Raw genomic sequence first — 16,290 nt, 5'->3', positions numbered from 1 at the left:
GCCGCCCCTCAGGACAATCCTCCCACATGGCGATGTGGCAATCAACATCAAGCTCTGCCTTTTTCACCCCAGAGGGAAAACTGGGAATCTCCCTGTCTCCCTTCCCACTTACTCAGGAGTGATGTCACAGAGAAGCACAATACGCCCTTGTATCCCGGCCTATAAGTCTCTTGGCACTTTGATTGCATGGCTTAGGCATGTCAGAATATCATTTTAGCCCCCCCACCCCACCCCCTATGACTTTATAGCTCCCACAAACTATTTTACTCTTTCACCCCTTCTTAATTTCCTCCTGCTCTGTTTTCCATTTTTTGAGCATTTGACACTAACAGAAATTTTTTTCAGATGATAAAGTGGGGCCCCCCAAAATTGGGGGCCTTTTCTCTAGCCAAATTCCTGATTCCCCAAGTGCAATGGAGCATTGAATCAAGGCCTCGTAACTCTCTGTGAACCCCCCCCATGTTCTTCTCAACGGATATGATCACACATTCATCAGCGGTCTGTCAAGTCTTTACAGCCCCTGCAGCTTCGTTTAAAAACCCCTGAGGATGGAAAACCAACACTAAGGTCCTATCGTTAGTTCTCACTTTAGTTTGCTATCAGTTTGAAAAAGCACATAGTTACACAATGATATCACAGTTCAGCTCTATATAACTGCAATGAACCTAAGGCTGATATGAAACAGTCCTGAGGTTTTTGTTATGCAGAATTACATTCAAAAGTTTAAGCAGTGCTTTCCAATGCAAATTCATTGCCACTGTGTCACTGTTTCCACCTGGGAAACAGGGTTTTGGTTGATCGGATCACAAGTCACCCGTTTACACCTGGTATTTTAATCCGTCTCTTTTGTCCACTTTCAACCACTACTGTCCTTATTTCTTCACGGGTGGGCAGGTAAATGTATGGGTTTTTTTCAGATCTTTCGATCTAATTGACAAAATAACCTGGCGCAATTTACATATGAGCGCGGAGAAACATACAGGGAGCAGCAGATTTCGTTTCTGCTCTGACAGCCGCAAGACAGCCGAATGCGGTGAGTGCGTTTTAGAAGGAATGGTGGAGAGAACATTGTGATTGGTACATTTTTCGTCATCAAACCAAACTTGTCTGTCTTCAGCAGAAAAAGTTCCCGTCTGGCTAACGTGCTTTCCATAATGTTTACACATTAAGTGAGTAGGTGACATGAGCGTTTCCCCTGTTTCCATCTGGTATTAAGATTCATTTTGGTCAATCGGATCATAAGTGGACAATGCTAAATACAGGTGTAAACGAGGTGTAAAATGTTTTGAGCTTGTCCACTTTCGACCACTTCCAGAGGTAGTCGAAAACGCATTTGACCAGATTGCTTTCATAGTGTAAACGCTCACGTGGTTGAATGTGTTCGAACAACCGCAAAAGACCGCCTACTCTCCGCCTACTGACCTAATGCGTAAACATTATGGGAAGCGCGCTACCCAGAGGCGATTTAAACTTCGTCAGCTAAAGACCCAAGTTTGGTTTGAAGACGAAAAATGTACCAAGCACAATGTTCTCTCACCATTCCTGATTTTTTCACAGCGTTCGGCGTGGTATTGCGGCTGTCAGAGCAGAAACAAAAGCTAATGCTCTCTGTGTGTTTTTCTGTCATCTCCAGGCGCGTTCATATGTAAATTGTGTGAGCTTATTTTGTCCATTAGATCGAAAGATCTAAAAAAAATACATACATTTACCCGCCCATAGACCCTCCTTGAAGAAATCAGGACAGAAGTGGTTGAAAGTGGACAAAAGAGATGGATTAAAATACCAGGTGTAAACAGGTATGTGTCTCCCTCGTCCACTTGTGATCCGATCGACCAAAACGCATCTTAATACCAGGGAAACAGGGCCAGGGAAACAGGGAATTAATACCTTAATACTAGGGAAACAGGGCCAGGGAAACAGGGAATTAATACCTTAATACCAGGGAAACAAGGCCTTTGACTACCTCTAGAAGTGGTCGAAAGTGGACAAGCTCAAAACGTTTTACACCCCGTTTACATCTGTATTTAGCATTGTCCACTTGTGGATTGTCATCGTTAGGGTGTTGTGTGGATTGTTGCCAGGGCGTTGCTATGTGTTCTGGCTTGTTGCTAGTTGCTAATGCATTGCTAGTTTGTTGCTTACTGGCCCAAGTTAAAAGATCCCACCCAAAATCGTATTAATATTTGCTCCCTAGATAAAGTCTGGGATTTTTCCTCTTGCTGAAAACTGTAAGTGTGATAGTTTACCGTGAGGGAGAGAGAGCGTTCCTGTGCATTCAGGGGTTGCTTAAAAATTCAGCTCCAAGAAAAAGGGAGTCAGTGGGGGAGGATTTTCTCTCCGGTGCAGGACATCGGTCAATCATGGCGCCAGACTACAGTCATGTTTCATGGGGAGAAGAATCTCCCTCCGCTACCTCCCACACCAACACCACCCACAGACTCACACACACACACACACACACACATAAAAGACATCCTCAGATCATTCTGCTTATGTATAAATGTGGCAGGGTCACCATAAGGGATGAGTTTGTCACTCTTTGGCTGCAGCTTTTCCTGGCGTCAGCTAAAACAAACCCAGCCAAATCTACACTTTGCATTCGCTTCTGCTGGAAAATCCCAAGTTTCCGGCCCGTCCACTGGTCGCCTGCCGCTGTGTTTCTTTTTTCTCCTTCTTTGTGTTCCTCCTCCTCCCTTTCACCATGTCTGTGCCAGATATGCTCAGATCCACAGTGCCGCTTGTTGCATTGTTTAGGTTGCCTGCGATTCAGAGCAGGACATGTCAACACCGTGGCCTTCAGAGACCGCAGTCGAAACGCAGCTGGCTGACAGAGATAGAGCGAAAGAAACAGCGAAAGAGAATGGGTGTGGAAACAAAAGAAATATTTGAATTAAGAACAAGGTTCATACCAATTGTTCTACATGCAAGGACATTTTGTTTAGCTGTATAATCTCTAGCTTTGACTCTGGAGTTGCGAATCAGTCTGAACAATCACAACAACAAGTATTGTCATTCAGACTGTTTCTTCTCAATAGAACTGCTGATCCTTTATAAAGAAGCACACCCTCCATTTTCTGCTGAGCTTTACTTTTTAGGAGGAAGTCACAGTCATTGTCCCAGGAGATCACTGAAGTCTGTTTGGTCACCTCTGTTCATCTGCTGTTGATTATAGAAGCTGATCTAATCTCAGCGTGACACATCTGGCACAAACAAGTCCATGAAAAAAAAGCAATATTGGGTAACTTTGCTGACGTTTGTGAAGCGGGATGGAGCTTCAGAAGGCTCTGCTCTGCTGTGAACTCGCATAGGGAGTCGTTTTAAAAGCATCTATAAATGGTAATGTGAGAGAACATGTAAGCACCTCCAGGTTAACGAGTAAATACACTTTGCTGGAAACAGTAATGGTTTTTAAAGAGTGTTATTCATATTCATTATGTATTTAAACTTAATGATCGTACTTGTGGATGGCACAAAAGCAGCATTGTTTTTATTTAAACATTTTGAGTTTGGAAAATTTGTTCATTGGCTTGGGATTGGAGCGTAAAGACTGTGTTACGGAGCACCTGGAATGTCATAAGCAAATAACTTTGTCATGTGAAAAATATATATAGCGTATATAGGAGTTAGACATGGTTGGACAAGAAGAAGAAAACATAGCTTTTCCTTTTTAGACACTGAAATTTAGAATTGACTTTGTTTTAAAGGGGCCCACCAAAACCTGTCAGCTGAAGTTGATGGGAGTAACAGAATAGCTCTTTAAATCAGATGGCAAAAAATGGCCGGCCCTTGAGAAGCACAATACATGAAATACCCCCTAGACTTTCTAAATGGGACCAGATTGCAACCACATGTTAGAAATCAAATACAGTCAGAATTGGTCATGTTTTCTCGAACAAGAACAGCGCATTGTTACATTAGAACAATACATGAATCTTCATGAAAATAAACATGTTTTTAAATGAAAATACATCCGTTTATTAATACAAAACAACTAATTCATTTAAACCCTGTGTTTTGGAAGTTTTGCTGGTTTCTAGCTGGTCATTAGCTGATGCAAGTTGGACATTAGTTCAAGTTCTAGTCCAAGATGTTCTTCCAATTTAGACAAACTTATAGCCAACTTGGACCAGCCAATGATGATAAACTTAGGCCAGTTATAAACCAGCTACCCAAACTGAGCAAAATATACAGTTTGGTGCAGATGTTGTTATTTATATGGCCAAAAAGATAGCTTGTAAATTCAATTAGATTTTGGTAACAATATAGCACGACTTACATAAAATGCATATAATTATCAGTTGTAACTTGGTATCTCCAAATAACATGTCTTAAGCCCGGAACACACCAAGCCGATGGCGACGAACTAGTGGCGACGAAAGCAGACTGCGGGGTTGGCTCACGTCGGCAGTGTCTGGGTCCAAAGTTGTCCTGACACACCAAACCGACGCTCGACACCCGACGGTCAAGTAGCACGTCCGTTCTACGCCTGCGTAAGAAGAAATGCCTTTGTGTGCCACCAGGTGGCAGTAGCTGAATAGCCAATCAGAATGATAGGATGGCCCAACTGACCGACAAGCTCTAACGCCGATTCAAAATGTCGAATCAGCTGAAAAAAAGGACTAACTTCAGCCAACGGTGTGGAACGCACTGAGAAAACTTAGTCGGCCGATGAACAAAAACAAAAACGTCGGCTTGGTGTGTTCCGGGCTTTAGTATTATGATATTTAAATGCTTATGATCAAAGCTCTGTAGTTTTAATTTTGGTGGAAAAAATATATAATGCAAAGCAATACAATGTTGATTGCAGTGTTGCCAAGTCCTGCAGAATTGGGCTACTTTTGCCAAGGGTTGAAAGGACCCCCGATTGGGCTAGTTTTGGCCGTGATTGGCATTGAAGCCATTTGCCTACAGCTGAAAGTAGCAAAATCTGGTCGCTAAATGTTGCCAGATGACTTCATACTGGCGAGTCCACTGATCGATATTAATATAAATATAGATCAGTAAATGTGAGTCACGGAATCTAGATAAGGTTTGTCCAAGAAGTTGCTAGATTTGTCACTAGGCTGTTGAAAAAAGTCTCAAAAGGGGCAGGGAAGTCGCTAAGTGTAGCGACAAAATCGCTAAATTGGCAGCACTGGTGATTGGGCAGGTTTAGAATAGCAGTTGGGCTGGTTTTGTTACAAAAACCTGGCAACCCTGGTTGATTGAGAGATGGACAAACAAATGTTCCTCAAAAGCCATTTTTTATTTTAACACAATTGTTTCTAAAAGGAAAAAAGATGTATGGATAATCAAGTAAACACACGTTGCTTCAGACCAATAAATGTTCATCTTGAAATATTACTACCATAAGTTATTCTTACACTTACTTTATAAAAACCATTAAAGATTTAACAGCAAAAGGAGTAAGACGTGTACCACAACATGAAGGTGGACTTTTTGTACTAAAAGGATAAACAAGTATGATGTATGAAAAAAAGATTAATAAAGTAAACTATAAATCAAAGAGCAGAAGGACCATGTACAACTGCAGAATTTCGAGCTTGTTGATAATTTAGAGGCCTTATAAATGTATGTGTCAAATATGATATGAATTTAGAGACAAAATTCTGTCACTATTTATTCACCCTGATGTTTCAAATCTGTATATATCTTCCCTTTATTCCCATGAAACCCAAACAGACATCTTTACAATACAAGTGAACAGTGATTAAGGCTTGTCATTCTGCCAAATATCTTCATTTGTGTTCCATGGAAGAAACCCCTAGGGTTTGGAAAAACCTGAGGGAGTAAATGATGACAGAATTTAATTTTTGAGTGAACTGTTTCTTTAAACTGAATTTTCCAGCAGGGCAAACGATTTTATGATCAATTTAGACAGGTTTTATGCTTTATAACTACGTCTCAGACGTAATTATTTCATAAAAACTGATTACACTGATCATAAAAGCAAAAACGAAAGAGGTTCTTACATGCATTATCTTTACAGGAAAGCAAATCTTGCACTTTGTTTCCTTGATAGTCAAGCGCTGCCCCGCCTCCATGCTTTTTCATATGAAGAGAGAAGGAATTCTGCCCCAGCTTTTGTCTCGAGCTGCAGTAACACACGCAATGGTCAGCATGACAAGCTCACACACCATGCAGTATATCGGACTTCTGTTGCTGGCTGCAATTCTCCTGCAAACAATAGCAGTGGCTGTAACGTTCATATACTTCAGCAACGTCTTATCGACGGTAAGGGCCGTGTACCTTATGCGTTTTCCTGCACGTTACCTCAGAACTTCTGCAAAGTTTGTCTGGACGCCTTGTTGTGCATGTTGCGACATTGAAATGCAGTAAATGGAAGACTTTGGAGCGAATGAGTGCGTTTCTCTGTTCGTTTGCTGAGGTTTCTGACTGCATTTTGTTTAGTGGACAGCTGCCAACAGGTCGTTCAGTGGAGCCTGAAGTACAAGTTAAGCAACAGCAGACGACAATCAATGGCAATGTAAAGTTGATAAAAAAAAGTCTCTTTTAGGAGAAAAAGCTTGCATTTTATGTATGCAAAATATATCTTTTTATCATTATTATTGTATAATAAATACAAAATAAGCACTGAATGTCTTAATTTGTGCACTATGAATAGAAATGATTTCACGAAATAGCTATTTATAGAATGGATAGGCTTCATTTCGCATTTTATGGCTATGCAAAACATTGTAAGATTTCTTATTCTGTGTATACGATTTCAGTTATCTTGTGACAATATATAATATTGTAGTTATTTCATTGTATGCAAAAATGATACGATTAAAAATAGCTACAATTTGCATTTGATTATAAATACAAAATGTCTTCTACAATATATTATTTTTGGGTGCAAAAATGATCAAACAATCATCATGTAAAAATAAGCCGAAATGACTTAATTTTGCAATGTATATAAACATCATTAAAATCGCATTAAAGTAGTCATACTCATATTTTGCCTGATTCAAATAAAAACAACTACATATAATGTCATAATGTTTGCGTTTTATGTATGCAAAACAATCATTCATATTTCATGCATATGTAAAATGCTTAACTGTGACTTGTGACTTGGTCACCACGCAGAATATTTAGTTATAATTGTTAAAATCATAAGTATTAAAAACATGTTTTATTCACAGATGAAAGAAACCTTCTCCAAGAGCAGCGTGTCGTGTCTAATGCGCGCCAACCTAAGGACGATAAAGGGTCAGGAATTGAACGCTGCAGAGGGAAAAGACGACCCCTGCTGGCAGGTCACGCAACAGCTCCACTTTCTGATTGAAAAGGTATCCGCTTCAGAGGAGGCCCGTGAAGTCATAAAGCTGGCCAGTGTGCAGACAATGAGTCCATTTATGACTTGTATCGTTTTTCGTTTTTTAATTACTACAGGAATTTACTCAATTTTTGTAAGAGGAAACCCAATTTTCAGAAATAATACTGAAGAATTGGTCTATTGACAACTTTCGTTGTGAACACAGAGATTTAATCTGTTATTTTTCTTTCTTTTTTTAACAGTCAATGTCCAGTCGTTATCAGAAAGAAATCTCATCTGCCGTTAAAGGTATTTCAGAGCACATTCAGGTTAAGTTTATACTGTATGAAGGCATGAGCCACGAGTGAATTAACCTTTGGGATTTTTGCAGACGAAGTCTCGCGTGTACTTCCCTCATTGGTGATCCAAGATCAAGATGATTCTCCTCGGCCTAAGATCGCAGCGCATGTGACTGGAAGCTATATACCAGAGGCAGAAAAAGATGGAGGAGGTATGTCTTGTTCCAGCAAATACTTGATTTCGGTTTGTTGATAGCTTGATAAGTTTGACTCTTTTCAGTTTCTGTATTTGTACTGAATTATTACAACAACAACAGCAGCAGCAACTCATTATAGCTTGTTTATCTCTGGGTCATAGTCCACATTCACCTCTAAAGTACATTGAGATATGCGGACTGACTGGATAACATCCAAATCAGATATAAAACCACTTTGCTATGCAAAAATTGCACGAACAATGTTGCATCCCTGGAAATAAACATTGTTTTCATGTTAGCTTCCTGAAAAGGAAGCTCATAAAACCTTTAATGTAGGTCAGAGTACATGCCTTCCTCCTTTAAAAAACCAAACACACTGTTTCATCATATCTCTGTGGCCATTTGCCTGAAACAAAAAGCTGGTTTATAACTTGAGCCGAGTTTTTGAAACAAGCACCCCGTTCCATTCGCCTGCCAAATGCTGAAACAATGCAGCTTTTCTGTCAAACCCGACCCATAATCCTTCTCTTTGGCTTGACAATGCAGGTCTACCAAACAGGAAGGTCTACGGCCAGAAAATCCAGTCGTGGGAGTCCGAAAAAGGTCTGGCTTTCCTCCAGAACGTGGAGTTAAGTGACGGAGAATTGGTGGTACCTCAGGCTGGCCTCTATTACATCTACTCTCAAACTTACTTCAGACACTCGCTCATCGAGGAGGACGAAAGTGACCACGGGGAAGAGGATGGCACATCGGGCCAATCGGTCCGGGGGAAACCGATGTTGCAGTACGTTTATAAAAAAGTAAGCTCGTATCCAGTGCCCATCCTGCTAATGAAAAACGCCCGGACGACATGCTGGTCACGTGACACCCAATACGGCCTGTACTCCATCTACCAAGCGGGGCTTTTTCAGCTTGGAGGAGGAGACAGGGTGTTTGTGACGGTCAGCAACGTAAGCACCATCGACATGGACGAGAAGTCGAGCTTCTTCGGAGCGTTTTTGGTCAGCTAGTGATGCGCAGCCAGAAAAATCACACCTTACGGTTTGTTTTGAACTCCAAGATGAGCGACAAGACTCGGCTTGCTCGGTATTTTTACCTGAGGTTTTTTTTTGAACAGATGCCAAGTGCCTTAAAACATTTGGACGCTCTTGCCGAGATGCTCCGTCTCTTGCCAAAACAGTTAACGTTGATTGATTAGAGCTCGGAAAGGTGCAAACATTTGGCGCTTTTTTACATTCGGCCAGCGGATCTGATCGTAAATCAGTTTCTTGGTGAAATGTGTTGGAGCTCAATCCCAGCACGTCTGCCTGGAGGGGCGACGAAAAGCGAGGGGCTTGCCAGGTCATTTTGGAAGCGAGTTGTTTGGACATGGTGCGTCTGTCCAGGCAGGAAAAAGAAGGTGTGACTTTAAGCAAGACTCTTGCGCCTGCAGAAGAGCTGCGGGCTTTTACTGTGCACTTCTGTCCTCTTTGGACCTGTGATTGCATTGGCTTTTTCAAAGACAAACTGCATATTTGGGATGTAGAAATGCAGTCGGAGAGACGTACAGAATCTTCATGCCTTGACTGTATTATTGACATATTGTGATCATCAGTTTCAGCACTATTAATGTGTTTGTATGTGCGAGTGAAGGAGTGAGCGATTTTTATTACATAATTCATTCCTAAAGCATTAATTTTGCAATTCGCTCAATGTGAAAATCACTGATGGTAAATTGTTTTGTACATAATGTCTTTTGTATATACATTTATTTACCAGCGCTGAACATATACTGAGGAATGTACAGACACCTGAGATGACACTCACGTCTTTTCACCCTTCTACATTTTAGTATGTTTTTTGTAGCGTTTCAGTTTGATTATTTTTGTAACATTTAATCTGAAACAGTAACTATGTACGTTACAGTACACCGTGTTCTCCCCTTCTGGATATTTTTTTCTTATCCAGGCCATAATTTTCATATTAAATATGTACACTATACATAATTTTGGTAAAACAATCATTGGATGATTCATTATATTATATATGATTCATTTTAAGACCATGTAACTGTATTGCATTCAAGTTTGAGTTAATATAAATTTTTTTTTTAATTATTTAATAATTTATGTAAATGTGTGTGTGTGTGTATATATATATATATAATCACACACACGTTACAAAAATATTGGTGTAATACAGTACATATTATTATATCTCAAATATTTGCCACTGTCCACTGGAGCTGTCAAGTTTTTTGTATCAAGGCTATTTTTTATTGCCATTTTTTATTTAGCAAACCCATTTTACCTAGTCATCTCTTTCTTGTTATTATGGCAACGTGAATAAAATGTTTTATAGAAAATTTGATCAGATTTACTACACCCATTTCCCATGAACAAAGAAGCCATGAATATGCAAATTATTGAGGCACACACAGCATTTTATGACAATAGCAGTTCATTTTTCTCTGTATTCTGCCCACTTGTGGTAAATGTTCGTAAATACAATTACTGGGCATAGATCCAGTGCATTACTGCACCCCAAGGTTTGTTTGATTACACTATTATAGACGTTTCGGTTAACCATCTAGTGTTCTTTGGAACATGAGTGATTAAGAGTTATAATTTTAATCTCTGATGTTTCAGGTGCAGTATAGATGGTTCAAAGGTACTAGTCAAAGATGCTACACCAGTACAAATACGGATTTTATCATGGCTGAATGAACCTAAGCTATACTTTTCCTGAGCTGGAATATGAATAAAACTATGCTTACTAATTATGTCAGCCCCTGTAAAGTAATTTTTTGCACTAGAAAAGAAAAGATGCTGTGGATCTGTCTCCTACAAAATATACCCACCTTCATGTTACTTCTGGTTGACTCGGCCAGGAAAAACAACATTGCACATGTACAGTTCATTCATGGACAGCCGTACAAGTTACGCACTCACATATGGACAACATATGCAAAGTCTTGTTGTGATTGTAATACACTGTTGTAATTGTTTGCAGCACCCTGTTTAACAGCACGTCTGTGCAGCTGTGTTGAGCTTATTCCATATATATAGTCACACTAATTAATACATTTATCATTCAAACCACCTTTCTAAACTTGTCAAAATGATTTATAAAACCACCTTCAGGAAAAAAAAACTAGTAGTATGATAAAATAGGGACTTTAGGCAACGGCAATCTGGCGTTCTATTGCGCATGCGCAACTTTTACTGCTACTTCGCGACGTTACACTGTAACCGTCTACTACGGAAGAATAGCTGATTTACCGTGAGATTAATAAAGTTAATGTTATGTGGCATTGTAATTGTCTCTGTGTATCATTAAATGCCCAAAGCAACCATTCTCTTGCTTTTAAAATCACTTTTTTTTTTTTTTTTTGTATTTTGTCAAATGGTTAAATTATCCCCTACGCCGTACTCTTTACTGTTGCTTAGTGATTTTTGTGTTCTTTAGCTATGACAGTTAACCGTTTACTTCCGGCTGCCGTTCCATCAGTAGCTGTTGCTTAAAGTCCCTAATGACTTTTGAAATGAAAAACAAGAGTCGTGTTAGGATTTTTCTTTTTTTGTGGAAATATGTTACATTTATATTACAGGTATTTAAATGCCCCAAGGGAAAAAAATAACAGTTTGAGACAGCAAAAAACTAGCACAATCAGGACAACAACATAATTTAGACAGAAAAACCGTACATACTGCATCTGTGTGACTTGCATCTGTAGAAATGGTATCCAGCTGATGCCCTGGGTGGACCGTAATCTATGTTAAGTGATACCCAATAAATACTGCAAATGTTGTTAATGTAACTTACAAAATATATCATAAAATGTACTTTTTAAATTGTATTCCGTAAGTCTGTGTACAAAAACTGTTTATAAATACAACCAGTCTCTACTGATGCTGTAGGGTACCATTCATTTAACAGGTCTCATCCCCTAACCTACAAACTGAAAATCTTCCACATATGCACATAACGTGACCCACAACAATGAGGTCAGGTAAATCTTGCCAAAGATCATGCCTTATAGATCACTTGTACTAAAATATAAAAAAAAATATTGGAAAGAAAAACCTTTACCAAAAGAAACTCTTGACTTCCATTATCCCATCTCACCGCTCCTAAAGGTGTGCAAGGAAACCAAAAAGAATAGTACAAATGATTTAAAGGCACAAGCTTCAGCAATAACTAGTTTAATTGATAATGTGAACTGGAACAGAATCACAGTAGCTGCCTTTTCGCTGACTCTGCTGGCATCAGCCCCTCGGTACAGTGCCGCCACACTGAAAGCAAGCCGGTTTGGAATACAGGGCGATGTTAAAGGAGAATCATCTGGTACTCAGTCAAACCTCATGTCCAACGGTTCATCGAATCCTTTGTCTTCGTGTGGACCCGTAGCCAAGAAGGAGGCCACAGGTGAGCCAGCTGCCGTGGACACGTTAAGCATCCCACCAGTGCTGCTACCAGTGGCGTTCCGCACTGCGATGCTGGTGACGTTGATGCCAAGAGTAAGTCTTGTCTGCTCGAGTGCCTTCTCTGGCACCGCGAAGGCCTCCAGCTTCTTTTCGCCATTGGCCATGTAGGAGTTCTGGCAGCCCCTGCATATGCAGTCCAGACAGGCTTTACGGTTGGAGTAACAGGGGCATCGCTGTCCACGGCATGTAAGAACACTTGGGTTTTGAGTTGCTCTGCCGCACTTGCAGCCCTTTTTCTCTTGCGCTTTTTTGTACACCACTTTGGTGGGGCTCCCGGGAATGAGGGTGTTTGTCAGAATCCGTTCTTTCGTCTTCTCTTTCGACTTCGGAGTGCCCTGTTTGGACTTAGTGTACGCCTTTTTGGGTCCATGGTGGTCAAGGGTCTTTTTGACAGTTTTAGCAGGCACCAGTAATGTCTTGCCCACCTTAGAAAGGCCGCCACCGTTGGGCACCGCCGCCATATGGGGGACAGTCAGAGCGGGAGATTTCGGTTCGCACTTGACCGGAACAGGGGCGGAGGCGCTCAACGTGGGGCCGCGGATGAAGGTGGAAATAGGTAGGGGTTGAATCTTCTCGCTGTCGCTTTCCGACCGCGAACGCTTCCGGTTGGACCGAGGCATTTTCGGGGTCACGGCGGAACAGGATATTCCCAAATGTTGCGGATTCTTTTGGGATGTCGGGTGTTGGGGCACGAGAACTTCCTGTGAGTCATGTGGGAGCGAGGAGAGTTGTCGGGCAGAGTCAATGGAGGCAAAAGGTCCGTTTAAGTTCCCCGAAGGTTCAAGAGGCGACTGCAAGATAGCAGGACACTCATCCTGGGTGACGTGGTCTGGTTCTAGAGTCCTGAGCACTTCCTCTACACTCAAGAGGAGAGTCCCGCCATCATGTTTAATATCCTCGCCAAAGCCACAAATGTCCATGGTGCTGGTACAAAGCTCCTCGCCAGCAGCTGCCACTGCCTCACACACTGGGATCTCATTTGTGAAACTCTCTTGTTTCACTTCGTCACTCCCACTCTCCACCGAGTCTGGAACACTGGCCTCTAGTGAAGGTAAACTGGCGGTCAATTCCTCCACATTGGTCAAACCATTGCAGTCCTGGAGACCATTCAACCCTAGAGGACTAAGGCCTTGCTCCTTGATCTCTGTCGAAGGGGACTGGCCCTCGTCAGGGAGCGTTTCTGAGGTTGATGGTGTAGGGGACTGGTTTGTCAAGCTCAGGGAGAGTGACTCTTCCCCCTGCCTGCTGTCCAATGAGAGGCCCTCATTCAACAGAGCCAGGATGTCTGGGGACCCTCCCACAGTACTTGAAATGTGCTGGGCGAGAGGAGAATCTGCAATATACTCGCAGAGCTTTCTGTAGCAGTCCACCAAGATGCACAGCTGCTTATTCTCTTCAAACTGCTCATAGTCTTTACACCAGCTGCACGACGGTTTCATCATCATCTTTTTGCCTTTACACGATTTACAGACATAGTGCTGGCACGAGGAATTGGTAGGAGCGATTGGATCTTGTAGCAAATTGCCTAAATAAATAAAGAAAAAATGTTTAGACCATGAAACAACACAACAGGTATTTTGATAATATCAATATGCCTACTACTCAAATCACAGCCTAAATAGGCTGCTTGGATGTTGTACCTTTACAATGATCACTCTGATCTGTAATTAGTTTTGTAGATCACAAGCAACATAATACAAGCACTATATTGTATCACATAGGATATGGTTCTGTAACTTTCAAGAAAATATATGTCCTGATGTTTAAGGGTCATGTGATGTTGCATGATGTGGTTCATATTACATTCTCAGCAGATGGTTAACAGGGATCTCAAAGGCAAATACAAATGCATTGTTCTTATAAACACAAGCACATCGTGTAAACATGCATTGCTTAATACAAATAGTAATCAATTACTTTTGCAATTAAAAAATATGCATGGATTAACAGCAGCTATATATATATATATATATATATATATTATATATATATATATAGCAATATTTATTCCAAATAAAGCATTACTGCAAACAGGGTTCCCACACCTTTTGACCAATTAATTTGACTACAATCAATTATTTGCACTCAAAAAGAGCATTTATAGCTAATTAATTATATAAAAAAAATAATATATTTATAAATAATGATGTGCATGCCTGAAAATATCACAAAAATAATAAATTATATATATATATATATATATATATATATATATATATACACATTTAATATTTTTCAATGTTTGAAACCCTGTGGAAAATAAAAATTATTAAATGTAAAAAAAATAATAAAATTTGCAGGTATCATACACACACTATATGTATATATGTGTGTGTGTGTGTGTGTGTGTGTGTGTGTGTATATATATGCACGTTATATTTATAATATTTAAACCCCGTGAAGCAGGAATCTAAGATGTTGGAAAATCTGAATTGTCTCAAGCAGCCAGTTTTATGTGACTGTGCAGGCAAGGCATTACTATTCAGCCCCCATGTATCTATAAACACACAGCCTGTATGCACTGCTGTGTCTAAATGCCCAGGCTCCAGTTGTCATTGCAGGTCAGGAATTTGTGGACTCAATGGGGGTGTGTCATGGTCGGTGGGGCTTCGAGAGCAGCTATAAAGCATGCAGCGATAAAGCACAAGTGATCATGCAAGCATGCAGTGATGAAGCAGAATAAACGGGCTCTCACCACACACAAGGCAGGCGAGAGACTGTCTGAAAAAAGGCAAGAGCTTATAGATTTCCGCCAAAGCCTGGGGGTCCCGGGGATCGCACTGCAGCACCGACCGACAAGCTGACACGTAGAGAGTGGTCGCATTCACCGGGTTCATCTCAGCAGTGTCGTGCTAGACAGATCCAGTTCGGGGAGGAAAAAAAAAAGAAAAGGAGCGACAGTACAAGACTTCAGTCCCGCCAGCAGCCCACGTATCATCAATGTCGATGAACCTGCGCGTGCAATTCCGTCGTGTGTGAAATGCAAGGGAGATTTCAACAGATATGCTTGTCTTTACATCGCATGCATTAAAACCACTCCATCTTAACGTTTGCCCCTCTTCCACGGCACGAAATACGGCCAAATCATCATCGTCATCGGATAAAAGCCCATCCACGTTGATCCGATTGAAAACACATTCAGCGATGCATTTGCACAATTTTTTGCATTATTTTTTTTATTATTCAACAACACCACACTGGTGGCGCTCTTCACCCTACCGGGCCTTCAATTACCATCAAATTCAAACAGAGCACAGATTGCCTCCTTGTCTTATCCTGGATGAATGCAGTCCTTACTTGCAGTGTTATTCCATATGTTTATTTATTATTCTTGTCGTGCACATACGTGATCAGCCTCAGATCATAGGGGCAACACACAAGCACCGTCACTCTTGTTATTGTCCGCCGCTTTTCATGGCGCTGCCGCTGCAAAAAAAGAAAACAGGCCGCTTTTTGTGCACCAAGCCTTCCAGTGCGTTAAGGTGCCAGATATTCACCGTGCTTGCTTGCGAAGTAATTTCAGGTCGGGTGTAACAAAGCGCCGTGAGTTAAGTGCCCGTTTGATGTCAGTGTGAGCTGCGCCTCAGGAACAAAAACAGGCCGCTTCGCTTCTTTTTAGGATTTATCCTGCCGTTTTCCTTTCGTTTGAGTGCGTCGTAAGTGTTAAGCGTGATAAATATGCGAGTTTAATATCCACACCATATGCACAAATCATTCTTTGGAGAAAAACGTATAGATATATATTCAGTAGCGATATTGAAATGTGTATTTGAAAAGGCTTCTCTCCTCCCTTCCTCTCCGCATTAGAACAAGGAGGGGGCGCTGCTGTCCACATCTCGCGAGAACAAAGTAAGAACGGCTATGGGAGAGGGACGCTTCCCTGATAATGTCGCGATATTTTTCCCGGCTTGTGAGGCTGTCGTTTGGGTTCTCTTCTCGCGAGTTAAACACTAGTGTGGGCGACTGGTTCCCTTGGTTACATAAACGTTATGATGTGGGGCGTGGCCCCTCAAGAGTAAAGATGTCCAATGGTTAACAGAGGCAGAAGAAACACAACAATAAAC

The 16,290-nt window shown here is 41.1% G+C and overlaps 2 protein-coding genes and 1 long non-coding RNA gene across 6 annotated transcripts; 1 reads left to right on the top strand and 2 right to left on the bottom strand.

Annotated features, from left to right (window-relative positions):
- Positions 1 to 3,987: 3,987 nt before the first annotated feature.
- On the bottom strand, positions 3,988 to 7,777 carry LOC127506010 (uncharacterized). 3 transcript variants are annotated; one of them, XR_007927877.1, is made up of 4 exons: positions 7,639 to 7,777; positions 6,274 to 6,443; positions 5,973 to 6,177; positions 3,988 to 5,781 (listed from the first exon to the last, which is right to left on the bottom strand). It is a non-coding gene; the product is annotated as an uncharacterized LOC127506010 (long non-coding RNA). The 3 variants fall into 3 exon arrangements; XR_007927876.1 differs by lacking the exon at positions 7,639 to 7,777 and having other exon boundaries at positions 6,250 to 7,145; XR_007927875.1 differs by lacking the exon at positions 7,639 to 7,777 and having other exon boundaries at positions 6,274 to 7,145.
- On the top strand, positions 6,043 to 10,521 carry tnfsf10 (TNF superfamily member 10). Its single transcript, XM_051882065.1, has 5 exons — positions 6,043 to 6,234; positions 7,152 to 7,298; positions 7,528 to 7,573; positions 7,656 to 7,775; positions 8,307 to 10,521. Exons 1-5 carry the CDS (start codon positions 6,043 to 6,045, stop codon positions 8,768 to 8,770), a joined length of 969 nt encoding a protein of 322 aa, XP_051738025.1. The 3' UTR covers positions 8,771 to 10,521.
- A 781-nt stretch (positions 10,522 to 11,302) lies between these two features.
- On the bottom strand, positions 11,303 to 16,061 carry msl2b (MSL complex subunit 2b). 2 transcript variants are annotated; one of them, XM_051882062.1, is made up of 2 exons: positions 14,922 to 16,061; positions 11,303 to 13,751 (listed from the first exon to the last, which is right to left on the bottom strand). In XM_051882062.1, exons 1-2 carry the CDS (start codon positions 15,061 to 15,063, stop codon positions 12,091 to 12,093), a joined length of 1,803 nt encoding a protein of 600 aa, XP_051738022.1. In that variant the 5' UTR covers positions 15,064 to 16,061; the 3' UTR covers positions 11,303 to 12,090. The 2 variants fall into 2 exon arrangements, with proteins under 2 accessions (XP_051738022.1, XP_051738024.1); XM_051882064.1 differs by lacking the exon at positions 14,922 to 16,061 and adding an exon at positions 13,867 to 14,174.
- Between the last annotated feature and the right edge of the window lie 229 nt (positions 16,062 to 16,290).

This window comes from Ctenopharyngodon idella, chromosome 23, assembly GCF_019924925.1.
Source record: "Ctenopharyngodon idella isolate HZGC_01 chromosome 23, HZGC01, whole genome shotgun sequence".
NCBI lineage: Eukaryota > Metazoa > Chordata > Actinopteri > Cypriniformes > Xenocyprididae > Ctenopharyngodon > Ctenopharyngodon idella.
Note: the sequence above shows the minus strand (reverse complement) of the source record. Positions and strands in the feature narration are given on the sequence as shown.